The sequence below is a fragment of the Planococcus citri genome, chromosome 5 (genome assembly GCF_950023065.1).
Source record: "Planococcus citri chromosome 5, ihPlaCitr1.1, whole genome shotgun sequence".
Lineage (NCBI taxonomy): Eukaryota > Metazoa > Arthropoda > Insecta > Hemiptera > Pseudococcidae > Planococcus > Planococcus citri.
The window spans coordinates 14,091,094-14,107,873 of record NC_088681.1 but is presented as its reverse complement, the minus strand read 5'-3'; the positions used below and the strand labels follow the sequence as shown (position 1 = coordinate 14,107,873).

The 16,780-nt window shown below is 34.6% G+C and overlaps 2 protein-coding genes across 3 annotated transcripts; one reads left to right on the top strand and one right to left on the bottom strand.

Moving 5' to 3' along the window:
- Nucleotides 1-418: 418 nt before the first annotated feature.
- LOC135846710 (4-hydroxy-2-oxoglutarate aldolase, mitochondrial-like) lies at nt 419-2,980 on the top strand. The gene is made up of 7 exons (XM_065365952.1): nt 419-700; nt 804-932; nt 1,133-1,230; nt 1,763-1,921; nt 2,161-2,257; nt 2,347-2,480; nt 2,555-2,980. Exons 1-7 carry the CDS (start codon nt 499-501, stop codon nt 2,702-2,704), a joined length of 969 nt encoding a protein of 322 aa, XP_065222024.1. The 5' UTR covers nt 419-498; the 3' UTR covers nt 2,705-2,980.
- A 697-nt stretch (nt 2,981-3,677) lies between these two features.
- LOC135846709 (uncharacterized) lies at nt 3,678-15,138 on the bottom strand. 2 transcript variants are annotated; one of them, XM_065365951.1, is made up of 5 exons: nt 14,974-15,138; nt 12,332-14,528; nt 5,606-7,081; nt 4,534-4,594; nt 3,678-3,999 (listed from the first exon to the last, which is right to left on the bottom strand). In XM_065365951.1, the coding sequence occupies exons 2-3, from the start codon at nt 14,523-14,525 to the stop codon at nt 7,020-7,022; spliced, it is 2,256 nt and encodes a 751-aa protein (XP_065222023.1). In that variant the 5' UTR covers nt 14,526-14,528; nt 14,974-15,138; the 3' UTR covers nt 3,678-3,999; nt 4,534-4,594; nt 5,606-7,019. The 2 variants fall into 2 exon arrangements, with proteins under 2 accessions (XP_065222023.1, XP_065222022.1); XM_065365950.1 differs by having other exon boundaries at nt 5,606-5,766; nt 14,974-15,137.
- Between the last annotated feature and the right edge of the window lie 1,642 nt (nt 15,139-16,780).

The following is a 16,780-nucleotide window of genomic DNA, read 5'->3' as shown; positions in this document are numbered from 1 at the left end:
AAACGTTAGTCTTTCCCACTTTTGTGCATTTGGTACCTACATTAGGATTCAGGAAAAACGAAATCGTAAAATAAGTCATTTGGAAAAATTGTAATTCTGAGTCTTTCCATTCGAGAAAATGTACCTAGGTACTTACTCGTATTTGGGAGAACGTCCAGGAACCGTCTTAAGAACTATCAATAACGAGGAAATATTACTTGTAAGTTTTTAATTACAAACTCTCATTAAAATGCGTAATGAAATTGCATAATTCAACCTACCTACCTACATACAGTAAACGGGGACATGATGATCTTGTCATTTATCTAACCATCGAGTAAATCTGAAGCAATTGAACGGCTATCAAATGGCAAATAAAACGTAATTTTATATCATATTACAGAATGAAAAACGCCGCAATAAAATGACCATCTAAATTACTCTTTTAATCATAAAAGTGCATTGTTAGCTGGTGTTCGTATTATTAATTAGATCGCGAGTAATTTACAAAAAAATAAAATGTACTCGTCGAAAAAATTCGTAAACGTGTTAAAAAATGTGCCATATCGAAAATATTCAAATGTAGCGACGAGTAATAAGATTAATCTTATTGGTATAATTATTCCAGTACCGACTCCTTTTCATGAAAATGAACACCAGTCAGTCGATTTCGATAAGTTGAAGAAAAATATCGATAAATGGGAGACGATACCTATTACAGGTGAATCAATAACCTACCTATACATCAGTAGCTAATTGTGTTTAGATTTATATCTATGTATAGAAAAGAACGAGTAAAATAGACAGATTAATAAATTGTTTAGGATATTGTATCGGAAGCACTAATGGAGAATGGCCTTTCTTGAGTAACGATGAAAAATTACAAATACTAGAAACAATCAAATCATCGGTGAATTCTTCCAAATTGGTAATCGCTGGAACTACTTGCGAATGTAAGTTTGAAGTGGAAAAATAACCCATTTTCACTATCCAGACATATCCTGAAACTTTTTCTACCTAAATTGAGAAAAAAATCTTCTCAAACGAGCAAACTTTTTCATTGTTATTCCCATTTTTTTTTTTTTTTTTTTTTTTTTTTTTTTTTTTTTAATAAGAAAAAACAACCCATCAAAAAAATATAATTTTGTTACAGCAACGAACCAAAGTCTCGACTTGAGTTTAGCTGCAATTGATCGTGGAGCTGATGCAATTCTGCTCATGACACCGCACTATTTTCGTCCTCAAATGACGGTAAAATTGCTTATTCTTATTCGTATTTTGCTCTAAGAGTACCTAAGTTTAAAAAATGTCGTTGTTGAAATTAAACGAGCATAAACAAGCACCTAAACTCGGCAAATTAAAAGGCGCATTTTGAAATTCTTTTACCATCTTTCATTACTCGTCCTCTAGTAACTTACCTCTGTACTCTGTTCTTTGACGATGAAGTTTTTAATTCCATTTTTTTTCTAGCTTAATCATTTTTCCTTCGGTACTTGTTGCAATATTTCTTTTTGATGTGAAAAAAGCTATAGGTATAAAAAATAATGAAATGATGGTAGTAGTGGTGAATTATGAATAAATGAAAGGGGGAAAAAATCAAATAGAGGATTCTTTGCGTATATGTATGAGGCATATGAGGGCGTGTTTTCTTTATTTCATTTCCTTTTCCAACTTGGGTAGGTATAGTTTTTATATTAATAATTTATACGATACCTTTAAACATTGCTATATTAACTGACCTACATATTGAAATCGTCTTATGAATTTGTGATTAATTTTTCAGCAAAATGTTATCGTTGAACATTTTACCAAGATCGCTGATTCTATATCGGTTCCTTTGATCGTTTATAATAATCCGTTCGCTACTGGGATTGATTTAAGCTTGAGTACTATTCAAATACTCGCCGATCATCCGAATATTTGCGGCATTAAGGATGCTGATGTGAGTTGGAAAATTATTTATATAATAAATTATTCATTAAATTAAAAAAAAATTAAAATTAAAAATAAGTAATTTAAATAACCAAATAAAATTTTAATTTAAAAAAACAAAAAATACTAAATAGGTAGTTACACATTTTAGTGACATTTTTGAAAAATTTAATTTTGTACCTATTTTTAAAAAAACCTGTGAATTTTGATTTATTTGTGTCTATAACTCATATCAAGGTTCTATTGTAGGTATTCAAACTTGGAGCAATAGTTGAAAGAACTAAAGATAAAGGATTTGGAGTATTGGCCGGATCTGCCGGATACCTACTGCCTTCTTTACTAATGGGTAGGTTAAAGTATATGAAATAGAAATTAGTTCATAGATGAAATGATCTTCATCTCGATTAAAATGTGACTGTTGTCGTACCCATTCAGGATGTTCTGGAGGAATGAATGGATTGGCTGCTGTACTAGGAGGTCCATTATGTGAGATGTTCTCCCTTGCTCGAGCCAATCAGTGGGATAAAGCGGTAGAAATTCAAAAAAAATTACTAATGCCAGATTTCCTTGTAAGTTTTCGACCTGAACCTGATCAATGTACTGCCTTGAGATTTCATTACTATATTTTTACAATGATTTCTAGCTCCTTCGAGAACTGGGTCCTTCGGGTTTGAAAGCTGCCATGGATATGCTGGGATATTTTGGAGGTTCGTGTCGTAAACCTTTGCTGCCGGTGGATTCTGAAATCAGGAATCGAATTCGACAGACTCTTCAAGCTTCTGGTTACCTCTGAAATTTTGTAAACCGCTACTAATGCGATGGAAATCTTAATTTCAGGAATTGTTACTAAAATGGAGTAAATTTATATTATTTCTTTATTTTTCTGCATACAATTTTCAGAAATTCAGAATTCTCAACTGCATTTTCAATTTTTGATTTTATTTTTAAGTTGATTTCAAGTTAATTCTAAATTATTTCATTTTAAGTTATGTTTTCAATATTTTATGCTCATTCGTTTCTAATTTTTTCAGATTTGAATTTTATTCGCATATAAATAGTTTAAGTTTTATTTTCAGTGTTTTTGTACTTCATTTTCAAAAATTCCAATTTCGTATCAAGTTTCCATTTTATTTTCGATTTGGCGTTCAGTTTTTGGTCTCATCAAAATCCTACTCAATTTCAAGTTTTTGCTTTTTTTCAGAATTTTTAGTTTTATTTTCACTTTTATAAGTATTTCACTTTTAATTTTAATTTTTACTTTTATATTTCGATTTTTTTCTAAGTTTTTGATCGAACTATCGGAATTTTTCATTTCATTTTCAGTTGATATTTTAAAATTTTCAATTTGGTTATTGATTTGATTCTAATTTTGTTTTCAAAGTTTCCGGTTTAATTAAGGTACACTTTTTAATTTCATTCTCAATTTTGGATTTCATTTTCATTTTTTCGATTCAATTTTTCAGTTTTCGATTTTTGATAGGATGATAAACATTTTCAATGAGAAAATAACCAAGATATTACTAACCAACTAAAAAAATTTAAGTCAAGAAAATGTACAGTTGATCATGAAAAACTGCAATCAATTCGTTCGCGAATGATTTTTGATCGGAGGCGAAAACCGATTGCGAATAAGTTGAATCAGCCAGTGAATCAAACCAGATGTAGTGTAAAATTAATCTTATACCATCTTAGACCTTAAGAAGATTATTACAAAATTATCATAAGGAAAAAAGTCAATATTTTGAGAAGTCTGCATTTGGAAAAAATCAACTTTGAACTTTTCTAATGGTCTAAAAGCGATACAAATACCTACTAGGTAATATTGTCAAAAAATACCACCTACACTGACTAAAAAAAAATTTAACTGAAAGAATTGAAAATGTTTCAAGTTTTGAAAACTTTGAGCTCGAGCCAGGAAAATCAAACGTACACAAAAAAATTTGAAATTTTTCCTGCATTTTATTGAAGTGTCTGTTATACAAATACATATGGCATGTACATATCTAACCCCTACTTGCACAGGTCAATCAGTCCAACGTATGTTTAATGTGGACGACGTTTGGCAGGTGGGTGATTTGGTGTTTCAGTCTGAAAAACAAAATCATATAATTATTATGTAATTTAATTTCTCGATTTCTGTTCTGCAGCATTGAACTGTTTTGAACAGTCGTCGGCTCTAAACGTAAAAATCTAAAATATATGACTTTTCTAAAAAAAAATGATCGACACGAAGTTTTTTCAAGTGATATTGCAATTTTGACCTGCTACTCGAAATAGACCTTGGCACTTTTCAGCCCTATCAATGACTTTGGTCAACTACTCTTTTTGCATCCATAAACGTTAATTACTTAGGCTACTCTTCTTTGATTGTCATTGGTTAAAAAAAAAATCAAATTATAAAATGCCTATTCATGCGGTATCTCTTCCCCAATACGAGTAGGTAGGTACATGTGCAATATCTCTCCCATTTTTGTAGGGGCGCGGCGTCTTATTTTTGAAGTTCAAAAGTTACCAATGGGCTTACTAAATTAATACCTAGTTGTTTCTAATAGTAAAACAAAATTTATTAAAACGGCTGTTTCATCTCCAATGAGGCAATTATTATTCATTTTAAATCCTTACCTTAACTGTAGTAGAGGTAAGTGATTCTTCCGTGTAATCAACACTTGTGCACTTTTCGGATCTACATTTGGAGCAAAAAACATTACGTGGGTGATTAAGGTCATATTTGATCAACAATTGTTGAGTATCAGTAAGGTAACGTCTCAGTTATGGGTCACAGCCTCGCAGGTTTTTAAAATTAATCAATTTTTAATGTGATCTGTGGCACAGACAAATTCCTTTTTTTTGTTTTTTTGGTACCTTATAATACTTCTCTATCAATAAGTACTTGGCCGAAGTCGATAGTGGGATTGCAGCTGGCAAAAAATGTGTATCTTTGAGTGTCTTTTTTTACCATGAAAATTTGCAAATAGGTGATTTCAGTGTTTCTATTTTGTTAAAAATTTTAAAAGAAATTACAATATTGGAGATCAAAACCAAGTAAGTACTATTAATAATGTTCTATTTACCACATTTTCATAGAAAAATAAATATTTTTAAAAATATGTACTTAGTTTTGACATTTTTATAGGCTAGAATATGGGTTTAAATAGGTACCTACCTAGTTTAGAATTTATTAATACGTAATAAAAAAAATCACAATACATAAATTTTGTAGTCTAAATTTTTGACCCATAAATCATAATTGAGTACACTTTTTTTCACAGACATGTTCGGAAAAGTCAGCACATTTGTAGACTTTTTCAAGATTTGACAACTTGGGAGGGGGGATGGTCCACCTCCTTACAACCCCCTCCCCCCAATAGTTTCGTTCCCGAACAGCTTGCTTCAAAAATAAGTGAAAATTGAAAAAAAAAGTACATATGTTATACTAAAATGACCTACACATCCAATCCAACTGATCGGTCCATCATTTTTTCTTCAACTAACAATTTTTGAACTACCTATGTAGAGCTCATTGAAAAAAATTAACCCATAACTGAGACGTTACCTTGCATCATTTTGTCATTGACTTTAGAAAGAAATCAATTAATTATTTCACAGAACGGTAGGAAGGTAGGTAGCTAGGTAGCTGATGTAGGTATATACATAATATATAGGTATGTATAATTAAATGTTACAACAAACTTACATTTCTTTTACACCAAAAATGTTATCCACATTCTTCAGGCTCTTGTGATTGTGGCACTTCTTTTACCGACTTTGCCGTGAAACGGAAAAGTAAGGTATTGTATTTGTCATGATGGTTGCGGATTTGGATGGGGGTGGATTTTCTTGACGAATTGAAGTGTGCTGATCACGATAAGACGTATGACGCAAAACGAGAGAAGTTTATATATATATATATATATAGGTATATATATCAATTTATGTATAAATTTGTGTCACGCTGAACTCAAAAGCTCCGAACTTTAAGTCGAAACTGATGATGCCAAAATATTGCTTTGATACTGAACTAGAGAAATTTTTAATTTGGTCGAAATCGGTTCAGCCGTTTACGAGATATGAACGTTTAAGTGTGTTTCAACGTTATGGATAAGCAGAAATTTGTGTAAACCCTTATATCTCGCAAACGGCTCACCCCCAACAAACAGACGTGGTGGTTAGGGTGTGTAGGTTGCAGATTGGTGCGCCGGAGGTCGGGTGTTCGAATCCCGCGCGAGTCAAGAGGAGAAAATTTTTTGTTGATTTTTTTGATAATTTTTTTGTTAATTTTATCCGTCCAAAATTTTTTTGCCATAAAAAATCAAAATTTTTCAAAAATTTCTAGTGTAATTTTTGTTTTAACAAAAAACAAAGTTTTTGGTAAATAGCCAGTAAATTTTGATATTTTTTTTTTTGGTGAATTAATAGTAATTTTTAGTAAATAAAATGATTAGTTTTTTTTTTTGGTGAATTAATAGTAATTTTTAGTAAATAAAATGATTAGTTATTTTTGGTGAATTACTCGTAATTAAAGTTGGTCGAAAATTTTGGTAAATTGCTTAGGTAATTTTTGGTAAATTGGTAAAAACGTTTGGCAGTAAATTACTGGGGTAATTAAAATTCGGTAAAAAATTGGTAAATTAGTGAGAAAATGTCTGGTAAATTACTGAGGCGAATGTTGGTAAATTGTTAAGGTAATTTTTGGTAAAATGGAAAAAGTCGGTAAAATTGGTAAATTAGTGGGTAATGTCTGGTAAATTACTGAGATAAATGTTAGTAAATTGCTGGGGTAATTTTTGGTAAATTCGTGAATTTTGGTAAATTGGTAAATGTTGGTAAATTGGTAAATTTTGGTAAATTGGTAAATTTTGGTAAATTGGTTAATTTTGGTAAATTGGTAAATTTTGGTAAATTGGTAAATTTCGGTAAATAGCTAAATTTTGGTAAATAGCTAAATTTCGCTAAATTGGTAAATTGGTAAATTTCGGTAAATTTTGGTAAATTGGTAAATTTTGGTAAATTGGTAAATTTTGGTAAATCCGTAAATTTTGGTAAATCCGTAAATTTTCGGTAAATTTGTTTATTTTCCTGTATAACAGAGCAAAGTCGGTTAATCTTGCCTACTGCGCAAGATGTTTTTTTCCCTTGCTCGGGATGTTTTCATTCTGCCTTCGCTCATAGCCTAAGCATAAAGAACAAAAACATTAGGTAAAAACATACATTCCTTAATTTTTGGAAGCTGATTTGACATTAATACATTGTATGAGTACGAGTGGCTATTATAAAATTTAATCGTAAGAACGTGGACGAACTTTTTTCAATTGTGGTAATAATGTAAAAAATTTGAAAATACATTGGACATCCCCCCCCAAGTTTTAAAAAGATCTGTGAAGCAATTATACTCAAGTTTGGCTAATAGCTTGAACCATTTGCACGCTTCTTCCACCATTGCAGGTTCTTCACAAACCGCAAAAAGACGATGATTTCACTCCTCCTACATCCTTCTAAAATGAAGACAGGACTCAATTTTTACAAACATGATCATCAACATTTTTGCGTTTGTTTTAATACCTACCTAGTGGCGTATTTCGGCTTTCCAAGGCATTAGAAAATGGGTGAATCAAATTTGCATTTACCCCAAATTCACATTTTGGATGAATGCAAAAACGCCTTCGGGTCATTCCATGTCAATTCGACCAAGAAGTGGTAAGGAGAGTCGGTGATTTTTTTTGAAAGTTTTCCTATGGAAAGACCTTCCGAAGGGATGACCAATGGTGCAAATCGCAGCCCTCTAGCCCTTTTTTAACGGCTGCTAGGGGGTGTCAAAGTTTTCAGTGAACTTGAAATATCACCCATTACAGCAGTGAGTGGATTATTTGATAATCGCGATACCTACCAAAATGGAACTTTTTCCAGTAGTTGGGGCCGTTGGGGGTTTTAAGGCTTTTTGGTGATATCATAAGAATCAGTGTTGCCACTTTTTTGTACGAAAAATTAGCTTTAAAAGTTTCAAAATGTAGTTTTCTTATCAGCAATTTTCTGCAATTTTGACAACATTACATTCCAATGTTTATACCAGAACCTTTCATCAGCCAATCAGAAACAAGGCAACACGCTAGCGAGGTGGCGCACCTCTGTCAAGTTCCTATGTGAAGCAGACTAGGACAAATACAATGCCTTGCCTAACCAAGCCTGTGAATCCATCTTGTGCTATATTACTATTTTACGTTGTAAGTACAGTAAAAATCGCTTAATGTTATAACGTTTGTCCCAGCCCATTTTAATAACATTAAGCAACTTATAACACAAACCGATTGAACAAAAAAGTGACTTTTTTCCAAAAAAATTTGTATGGTCAATTTTCTTACTAAATATGTAGTCATTGAACTAAAATTTCGCAAAAATTGGTTGAAAAAGTGTTGAAAATTGGTTGAAACTTCAAAAAGTTATGAAAAAAGTATTGAAAAACGATGTTAATCAGAAGAAAGTCTGAAATTTCAAAAAAATTAGGCAAAAACTGGATGAAAAAGTGTTAAAGACATTTTAAAATTACATAAAAATGCGAAAAATGCTTAAAAATCACTTAAAAATTATAATATTATCCGATGCTTCAATTACAATAACCGATGGAATTTCAATGTAATGACTGTAATGAGATATAAAAGATCGGGACCGGATGATTTTAATAACATTAAGCGATTTATAACATTAACCGTTATAATAATAAGCGATTTTTTACTGTATATCTACCATGCTTGAAACTAATAAACATGTCAAAGTGTTTCAGATACTTTTTTTCCAGGTAAGTAATACTGTGCAACGGAGTCCTTCGTAGCTATAGACACTGGACCTGTGTATTACATATAAGGCATCGACCTTGCAGCTTATTCAGTTTGCTTTCCCACTTGACAATAGATTCGCCGATAAAAAAAGCCAGTGAAAAAGCCGGCTCAAATATGACAGTAAATTTGCCATTAAAAAAACGCCAGGAAAAAATCGGCTGCTGTTTAACTTTAAATAAGTACCTAATGCATTAAATCGCTGAATAAAAACCTGAAATCTACAAAAAATTTCCAGCACAAGTGGGGATCGAACCCAGGACTCCCACTTGACAATCCAATGCTCTAACCACGCAGCTATCATTGCAAGGTGAATATTTCTGTTTTCAAGCGGTATAAGTACATGTACCGCACTTCGTACTTTTATTCAATTTTTTAAAAAGAAGTTGTTAATACCCATTGCGCATGTGCACTATAATCGGTGAATAAACAACAGCTGATTTGTGAGAACCAGCAGTTCGGCAAATAAAAAATTCTGCCATTCTCTGGTCAAAAACGGCTGTTTAAATGGCTCTTTTTATATACAGTAGCTTTTTCTAACCGGCGTTTTTTCTATGGCAAATTTACTGTCATTTTTGCGCGCATATTAAACGGCAAATTTACAAAAATCAGCCGGCATTTTGGCTTAACCGGCAAATCTCTTGTCAAGTAGGTTATGTTCACCATCAAGATTATTTAAAAGGTCGATGGTGTAAGATAAGACAACCAACTGGCAGCCATCATGGCAAAATATCCTGTGTAACGCCAATTTCTCCCACTGGGTGCTCTTGGCTGCGCTGTACTTTGCATGGTACTTTGTTCAAGAATTTCTGAATTTGACATCAGCACAGCCAAGAGCAACCAGCGGGATAAATTTGGCGTTAACATCTCGTGGCCGCGCCACCATCACCTTGCTGAAAGGGGGACTTTTTGTAGAGAATCACATTCATTCTCATCTCGACAAGTCGAGTGTGCGCGTGTGTAAGCTTGCGTAAGTATGGAAATGTCCCCCTTTCAGCATGATAAAAGTACGTATTTCATGCATTTCACCGCCAGAGTGCAACACATGTTTGTTGATTCTGAATTTGTGTTACACAACTTTTCTGTACCGTTTCCATTCCCCTTGGCTTGCAGTTGGTTGTCTCATTCCGCAGGTCGAGTGTCTATATTTGTAGCAGTGTACCAACAAACTTTCCCCTTCTGCCTGGAGGCAAGAAGCAAGACACCGCTGGTCGGTAGCCACAGAGTGGGGCCCCTGCTCCTGACCATCTCTGCTGTGCTGTGATCCTGAACAGAATTCGTGTAGGCTCCTTTCCATCCTAGTTTAAGATTGTACAAAGGTTGTCCAAATACGACTGGGACAGATCTCGTAAAATTCGAACCCGTTGACCTACAAAGTTGGTAAAAAAAAGCATTCGAAAGCTCAAACAATTCTACACAATACACAACATATTAAAAGCTCAACTTGATGACGCGCGTGGAAAACAAGTAGGAGCGTTTCACGTGAAGCGTATTGAGTTTCACCCTGTAAGTTTTTCAAAACTGGAATTATTCCACAACTACGCATCCTAATGAATAAAATGAAAAAACCGGTTGTAGTGCATTCCTTCACAAACAATAGATCAAAATTTCAATAGGGTAGTATCAGAACAATATGAGTGATAGCTGATTGAGCGACGCGTGATTGTGTTAAAGAAGCAGTTTTTTCTAGTCCTTGAATAGTGAGTTTGTGTTATCACGATAATGGCTGGTGAAACTGATTCTGAGCGAAAACGTAGTCAACGTGGAGTAATACAGTTTTGTGTTTTGCTTGGTTATTCGCCTACTCAGACATATGATTTAATGAGACTTGCTTATGGAGATGAAACAATCGGCAGAAGCACTATTTTCCCTTGGCATCAGCAGTTAACTGGTGGCCGTCAATCTGTTGAATTAGTCGCGAATGGAGGAAGACCAGCAATGAAATCCACTGAGATGAACATCAACACAATTGAAGCTATAGTTCTGGAAGACCGTTCCATCTCAGTCAGAGAGATAGCAGCAATTTTGGATATGTCAAAATCAACTGTCGATAACATTCTCATGAAAGAATTGAAAATGCGACGTGTGTCCTGCTGCTGGGTTCCGCATCACCTGACCACTGAACAGCTTCAAAAACGTATACAGGTATGTCGAAAATGGAAAAAAATGCTTAAAGATGACCCTACTTTCTTATCGAGGGTGATAACATGTGATGAGACTTGGGCCTATCACTACGATCCACTTACGAAGCAAGAAACTAGTCACTGGAAGCATGATGATTCTCCTAGGAAAAAAAAAATTCGTCAGGCGAAAGCGGTTAAGAAAGTCATGTTGATGGCTTTTTTCGATTGCCGAGGTCTCGTTTACTCTCACATTGTACCAAAAGGCCAAACTATCAATGCTGTCTATTATTGTGAGGTCTTAGCACAGCTGAGGATACACATTGCGCAAAAACGTCCAAACCTGAAAAAAACCTGGATTCTTCATCAGGATAATGCTAGGCCTCACACCGCTAAATTCACAACGGATTTCCTTGAAAAGTGGAAAATAGAGTTGATGCCTCATCCTGCATATTCGCCAGACCTGGCACCTTGTGATTTTTGGTTGTTTCCGTCATTGAAAACTCATCTCCGCGGTAAACAGTTTGACACCGATGACAAAGTGGTCAACAGTTGTCACAAATTTTTCAAAACTCTATCCGCCGATGATTTTGCAAAAACTTTTGATAAATGGGTCGAGAGATGGCAGGAATGCATCACTAATAAAGGCCAATACTTCGAAAAGATGTAAAACGAATGTAACTTGTTAAAAATAAATGTTTTCTGAGGTTTAAAAAAAAGTGATTTTTTTATGTATTTTTTTCTACAGGGTGAAACTCAACACGCCTCGCGCGAAACGCTCTCATTTTTTTTCCACGCGCGTCATCGAGTTGAGCTTTTAATATGTTGTGTAGAATTGTTTGAGCTTTCGAATGCTTTTTTTACCAACTTTGTAGGTCAACGGGTTCGAATTTTACGAGATCTGTCCCAGTCGTATTTGGACAACCTTTGTATGTTTTTATATTTAAAAAAAACAAATGTGGAAATGTGGAAATGTGGAAATGTAATGTATTAATCTGTCAGGGACATTTGAAGTGGGGCTTGTAGCGATGCCATGAATGGCTTTTTTCAGAGAGGTATGTGTGGGGGTGGGGAGTGCAAAGTTTTGTAAGAGATCTAGTAAGTATCTTATGTTAGCCGGGGTCACTTGCTTGAAGCTTGCTTCAGCCTTCAACTACACCCCTTCCACAAAAAAAGCCTTTCAAAAAAGGGCTAGAGGGCTGCGATTTGCGCCATTGATCATCCCTTCGGAAGGTCTTTCCACAGGAAAAATTTCAAAAAAATCGCCACCCCCTTCCCACTTTTTGATCGAATTGACGTGGAATGACCCCTTTTCGATATCACAGAATGAATTATACAATACAGATCGCGACCGTTAAAGTGAATTTCACTTGTTTTCGTTTTGCAACTACCGCCTTTGCACTTTAGTTGTATGTAATGTAGGTAGGTACATAATAAAAGAAAAATAAATTAGTTACCTAGGTAGGTACTCACCTATAAAGTCCTGCCAATTCATTCCAGTATAATTCACTTCTAATTTTATATCGTCGCTATTAGCCAATGGGTAAACATTGATGGCTAGGAATTTGACCCATTTGTAAGTTTGAAATGGGAATTGCGCCCAGGCAATGGAAGAACGCTTAATAGCCTGTTCTAAAACAGCATTCAGCGAACAAGACTCATCACTTTTGTATTCAATGATGAGTAATTTATCATCTTGCAGCACTTGAGTGTCCAGTCCACCATACGGGACTTTTCTGTACTTTTCTATGACAGGGATTTTCATTCTAGCACGAAATTCTTCCAAAATGGGGGCAATGGTTCTCCTTACCGCTGCCTCATCAAGGTGCAGGTAGCGACGACGTAATTCTTCGACCGTCATTTTTGAGAATTTGTCCAATTTTAAGTTTGCAAACAATGCACAGTATTCAAATAAATCATTCAACTTTGATTCAAAGTCTTTAATTGCATCGCCGATCATTTTTTCTGACTCGTCTACATCGAGACCAAACCAAAAGGTAAAAGCATTTACACCAGCAAGTACTGAGTCATGGTATCCCAGGCGACATCTAGTCCTGATCGAATCAATTCGAACTCCCTGCCAAACATCTCTCAATTGCAAGTTTGGTATAACAATTGGAACTTGCTTGGAACCTGCATTGATTTCCCGCAGCGATGTAATATTTAAATTCGATGGGACAGTTAAATATCCAGCCTGACACAGAAGGGATACAATTGTATCAGCGATTAATTTTCCTCCTTTACATCTTGTGTATTCATACCAAGCTGCACTTTCCGCATTGATTAGTAATCCTTGAATTTCTTTCAATATGTGTTCATCCATTTTCTGAAGACTTGTTGAGGAGATATTGTAGCCAACATTTGAGTTTAGCACGTTGTATATAATTTCTTCAAAAAAATCGTAACTCAGTAATTTGTTCAGCGTGTATATTGAACCAGTCTCTTCCCAATACGGTTTTATTTCGAACAACTCGATATACCTCATTATGGTCCAAGGATTGAACGTTGAACCATTCCATAAACATAACGATCCGTATCCATCATACCAAGTGGTAGCTTGACTCAAGTAGTGTTGGAATGAATCTGGCTTTTCCTGTCGTATTATCATTTCCACTTCGTGCGGAGTGAACCCATAAAATGGTGTGAATTGCCACATATTTGCTAAATTTACGTCGCTATACTCGAGTACATTATTCAAACCACCTGATAAGGTTGCTTTTGCTAATCGAATTATTCCAGTCAAGACAGCTTTTTCAACACAAGAAGGATTTTTTAAAGTCGAGATAAAATTTCTCATGAACTGGATAGCGTTTGTTCCCGTTTCGTTACAAACAGCATTGTCAAAAATTATATAGTTTTGCAGAGCGTCAAATTCGTCAATTAAAACAAAACAGCGTTTACCATACACCTCGAACAAATGCTGGCATAACCATTCAATACTGCTTTGTAGTGTATCATCATCGTCAAATTTCTGGAACATGTATTTGTGAAATTTTTCCGACATTTCTTGCGCAACTCTTTGCACAGTGAATGACTCACTTTGATTTGAAGCAACACGATACCAATGTTTCCGCAAATATTTGTGCTTTTGGTATACCTCAGATACACACCTTTTGAAATGACCCCGCCAGGTGTCCAAGGTCATTCCTTGAAAATCTAAGTCAATTACCGGATATTTCTGGAAGTATTCCTCCATAAAATCAGTTCTCTGTGAAATTAAAGGTGTGCAGGATAACGAACCACCGTTTTTCTCGTTATGTATGACTTTTTCCTTAAAAAAATGGCGGACAAAATCTGCTTCAGGTGAGGCACCTTTCGAGGAGTCTTCAAAGATATATCTCAGCATATTCAGATTCAAGCTTTTACCCCACTTTCGCGGGGCAGTGAATAATATCACTCTGTCAGCTGCATTTGCTATTTTTTCAGCGAGAAGACTCTTGTCTACCCAAATTTTTGAATTTTCAACAAAATCAACGAAATTGCCTGTTCCTGAAATTTTACGATGCAATAACGGACGCTCAAACTTAATGTTACAAACTTGGGTGTCTTTCTCGAACTCGACTATGTTATATTCACGAATATAAGATTCATCTGTTGAAGGGATACCGCTGAGTTTATCGATGAGAGCAATGAAGATGGATGTTGAGAAGATTAGTACTATCTTCATGATCTGCGTGATAACAAACAATATCGGTTAAAACCTTAATTAAATATCATTTTTAAATTGAATTATTTATTCAGAACTGTAGGTAATTAGGTAGATCTCCGCCTTGCCTTTAGTGATTTTAAGAAAGCCTTTAACATACCTAGTGGACCATAATTTTATGAATAATGTATTAATAGAACAATAACGGTATCCTTTTAGGTACCTACCCAGGTATTTTGACTTGAAAGTTAAGATTATAGGAACGGGGGTAAAACAAGGTAATCTTGGAAAAAATATTCACATAACTTAAACTGGGAAAATAAGGATGTAAAAATCAATGGAAAATTTTTTAACAAATTAAGTTTTGCAGACGATGTAATATGTTAATAGCTGAAAATTTGTACCTAACACTTTATCAGCAATAGATACCTACCTAATGTATAGAAGATAGTTAATTATTATAACCTACCTTGCAATTTGTTCTTCAAAAGTAACACACACAAAAGGAGACAGGATGAGCATGTGTCGATATTTTAACAGAAACACACGGCATGAAATTTGCTCGCAAGTAGAAGGATTGATGAAGAAAATTAATATGTAGAGTATGTATAGGGTAGCGTTTAAGTAATGAAAAAATTTATCAAATTTTATTTCATGATTAGGCTAATAGGTATTGAAACCTTCCGCAAGATGAAAAAAAAATATGTAGATACGCACAAGTTCTGATAAGAATCATCAAATTATTCAATTGATTTATTCTTGGAAAGAAAATATCAATCTCAATGATATGGTACTTATTTGATGAAAAACAGCCTTCTCATTCATCATTACGTATTTAATAATCCAACATACCTATTATCAGTTGGTATTTTACTCAAAATTTATCATAAGAAAGTATTGAAAAATAAGATTTACTCGCTAATCAATTTTCTCAAAATAATTGATGAATATTCAGTGACGGATCTAAGGTGAAAAGGCCCACCATAATAATGACCGTTCCAATCCACCTCCCTCAGGTCAGACCTCAGAGGGACCGGATCGGGAAAATGAGTAAAATTTTTGAACTTATTTTTCGCGCAAAACATTTCACTTCCCTGATATTATTTACAGAATTACATTTTTGAGGGTTAGAAGTTCAAAAAAGTGTTTTGTTCAAGTGACACATGGAATAGTATGTTTTTGGTGACACTGAACACGAATATGACGTCAGATTTTTGATTGAACCCGTCCACGGCCCCCAGCACCTCCTCAAAAGGGGGTGACCCCCCCAAAATGGTTACATTCGTGTGACACATGAAATAGTATGTTTTCGATATCGCTAAACACGAATATTGCCTTAGTTTTTCGAATCGACTTCATCCATGGCCCCCAGAGGTAAAAGTCTAAAAAAATTGTTGGGGGCCTTGGATGGGGTCCAATCAAAAATCTGACGCCATATCCGTGTTCAGCGTCACCAAAAACATACTATTCCATGTGTCACACGAACAAAACACTTTTTTGAACTTTCACCCCCATTGGGGAGGTGCTGGGGGCCGTGGATGGGGTCATATTAAAAATCTGACGTCATATTCATGTTCAGCGTCACCCAAAACATAGAATTCGATATATCGCATGCCCCAGATTTTCTTTCGAAAGTTTCGCCCAAAATTGGGGGTGAGGGTGCTCCCCCTCCATTGAGAGATCCCATCTTGAAACTTTAATATTTCGAAAAAGCATCAAAAGGTTCATCTATGGAAATTTTTTCAAAATTTTAAATGGTAGCTCCCACTTACAGCGCCATTTTGAAATTTGAACTTTCAATTTCAAAGTTGAACTTTCAACTTTTGGAAATTTCAAAATGCTTAAAAAGTTTCAAATGCAATGCCCTTTCGAACTGTGAAATCAGTTTTGATCAAAGTATCATAGTTTTGGAGGAATGGACTGCTAAAGTTGAGTACTTCGAGACAATGTGAAAATAATGGAAGTCCCCCACCCACTCCCTGAGGGGGCTGGGACCAAACTAATTGCGGGGTTCTTACTCACTGGGTGGGTATATATTGTAAAAAAAAAGTGAGCGAAATCGAAAGACATGACTTTCAAAATCGCCTTTTTTTGGTTTAGTTGACATGAAATGACCCATAGGTATAGTCTACAACTATACATATAATGAAAAAAAAACGTAAGTTTTATTTACTATTTCATCAGAACATGTTCAGCACTTTCAGCTGACAAATTCAATTAGTTAATCTTAATAACACAATAAATAAATAAAACTATCTGAATTAAAGCACTCATAG

Coding starts and splice junctions, on each gene's coding strand:
- LOC135846709 (XM_065365950.1), bottom strand. CDS start 14,525: ATGAAGATAGTACTAATCTTCTCAACATCCATCTTCATTGCTCTCATC. Junction 5,767..12,331: donor GAATTGGCAGGACTTTATAG/GTGAGTACCTAC, acceptor TATCGTGATCAG/CACACTTCAATTCGTCAAGA.
- LOC135846710 (XM_065365952.1), top strand. CDS start 499: ATGTACTCGTCGAAAAAATTCGTAAACGTGTTAAAAAATGTGCCATAT. Junction 1,231..1,762: donor ATTTTCGTCCTCAAATGACG/GTAAAATTGCTT, acceptor TTAATTTTTCAG/CAAAATGTTATCGTTGAACA. Junction 2,258..2,346: donor ACTGCCTTCTTTACTAATGG/GTAGGTTAAAGT, acceptor GTACCCATTCAG/GATGTTCTGGAGGAATGAAT.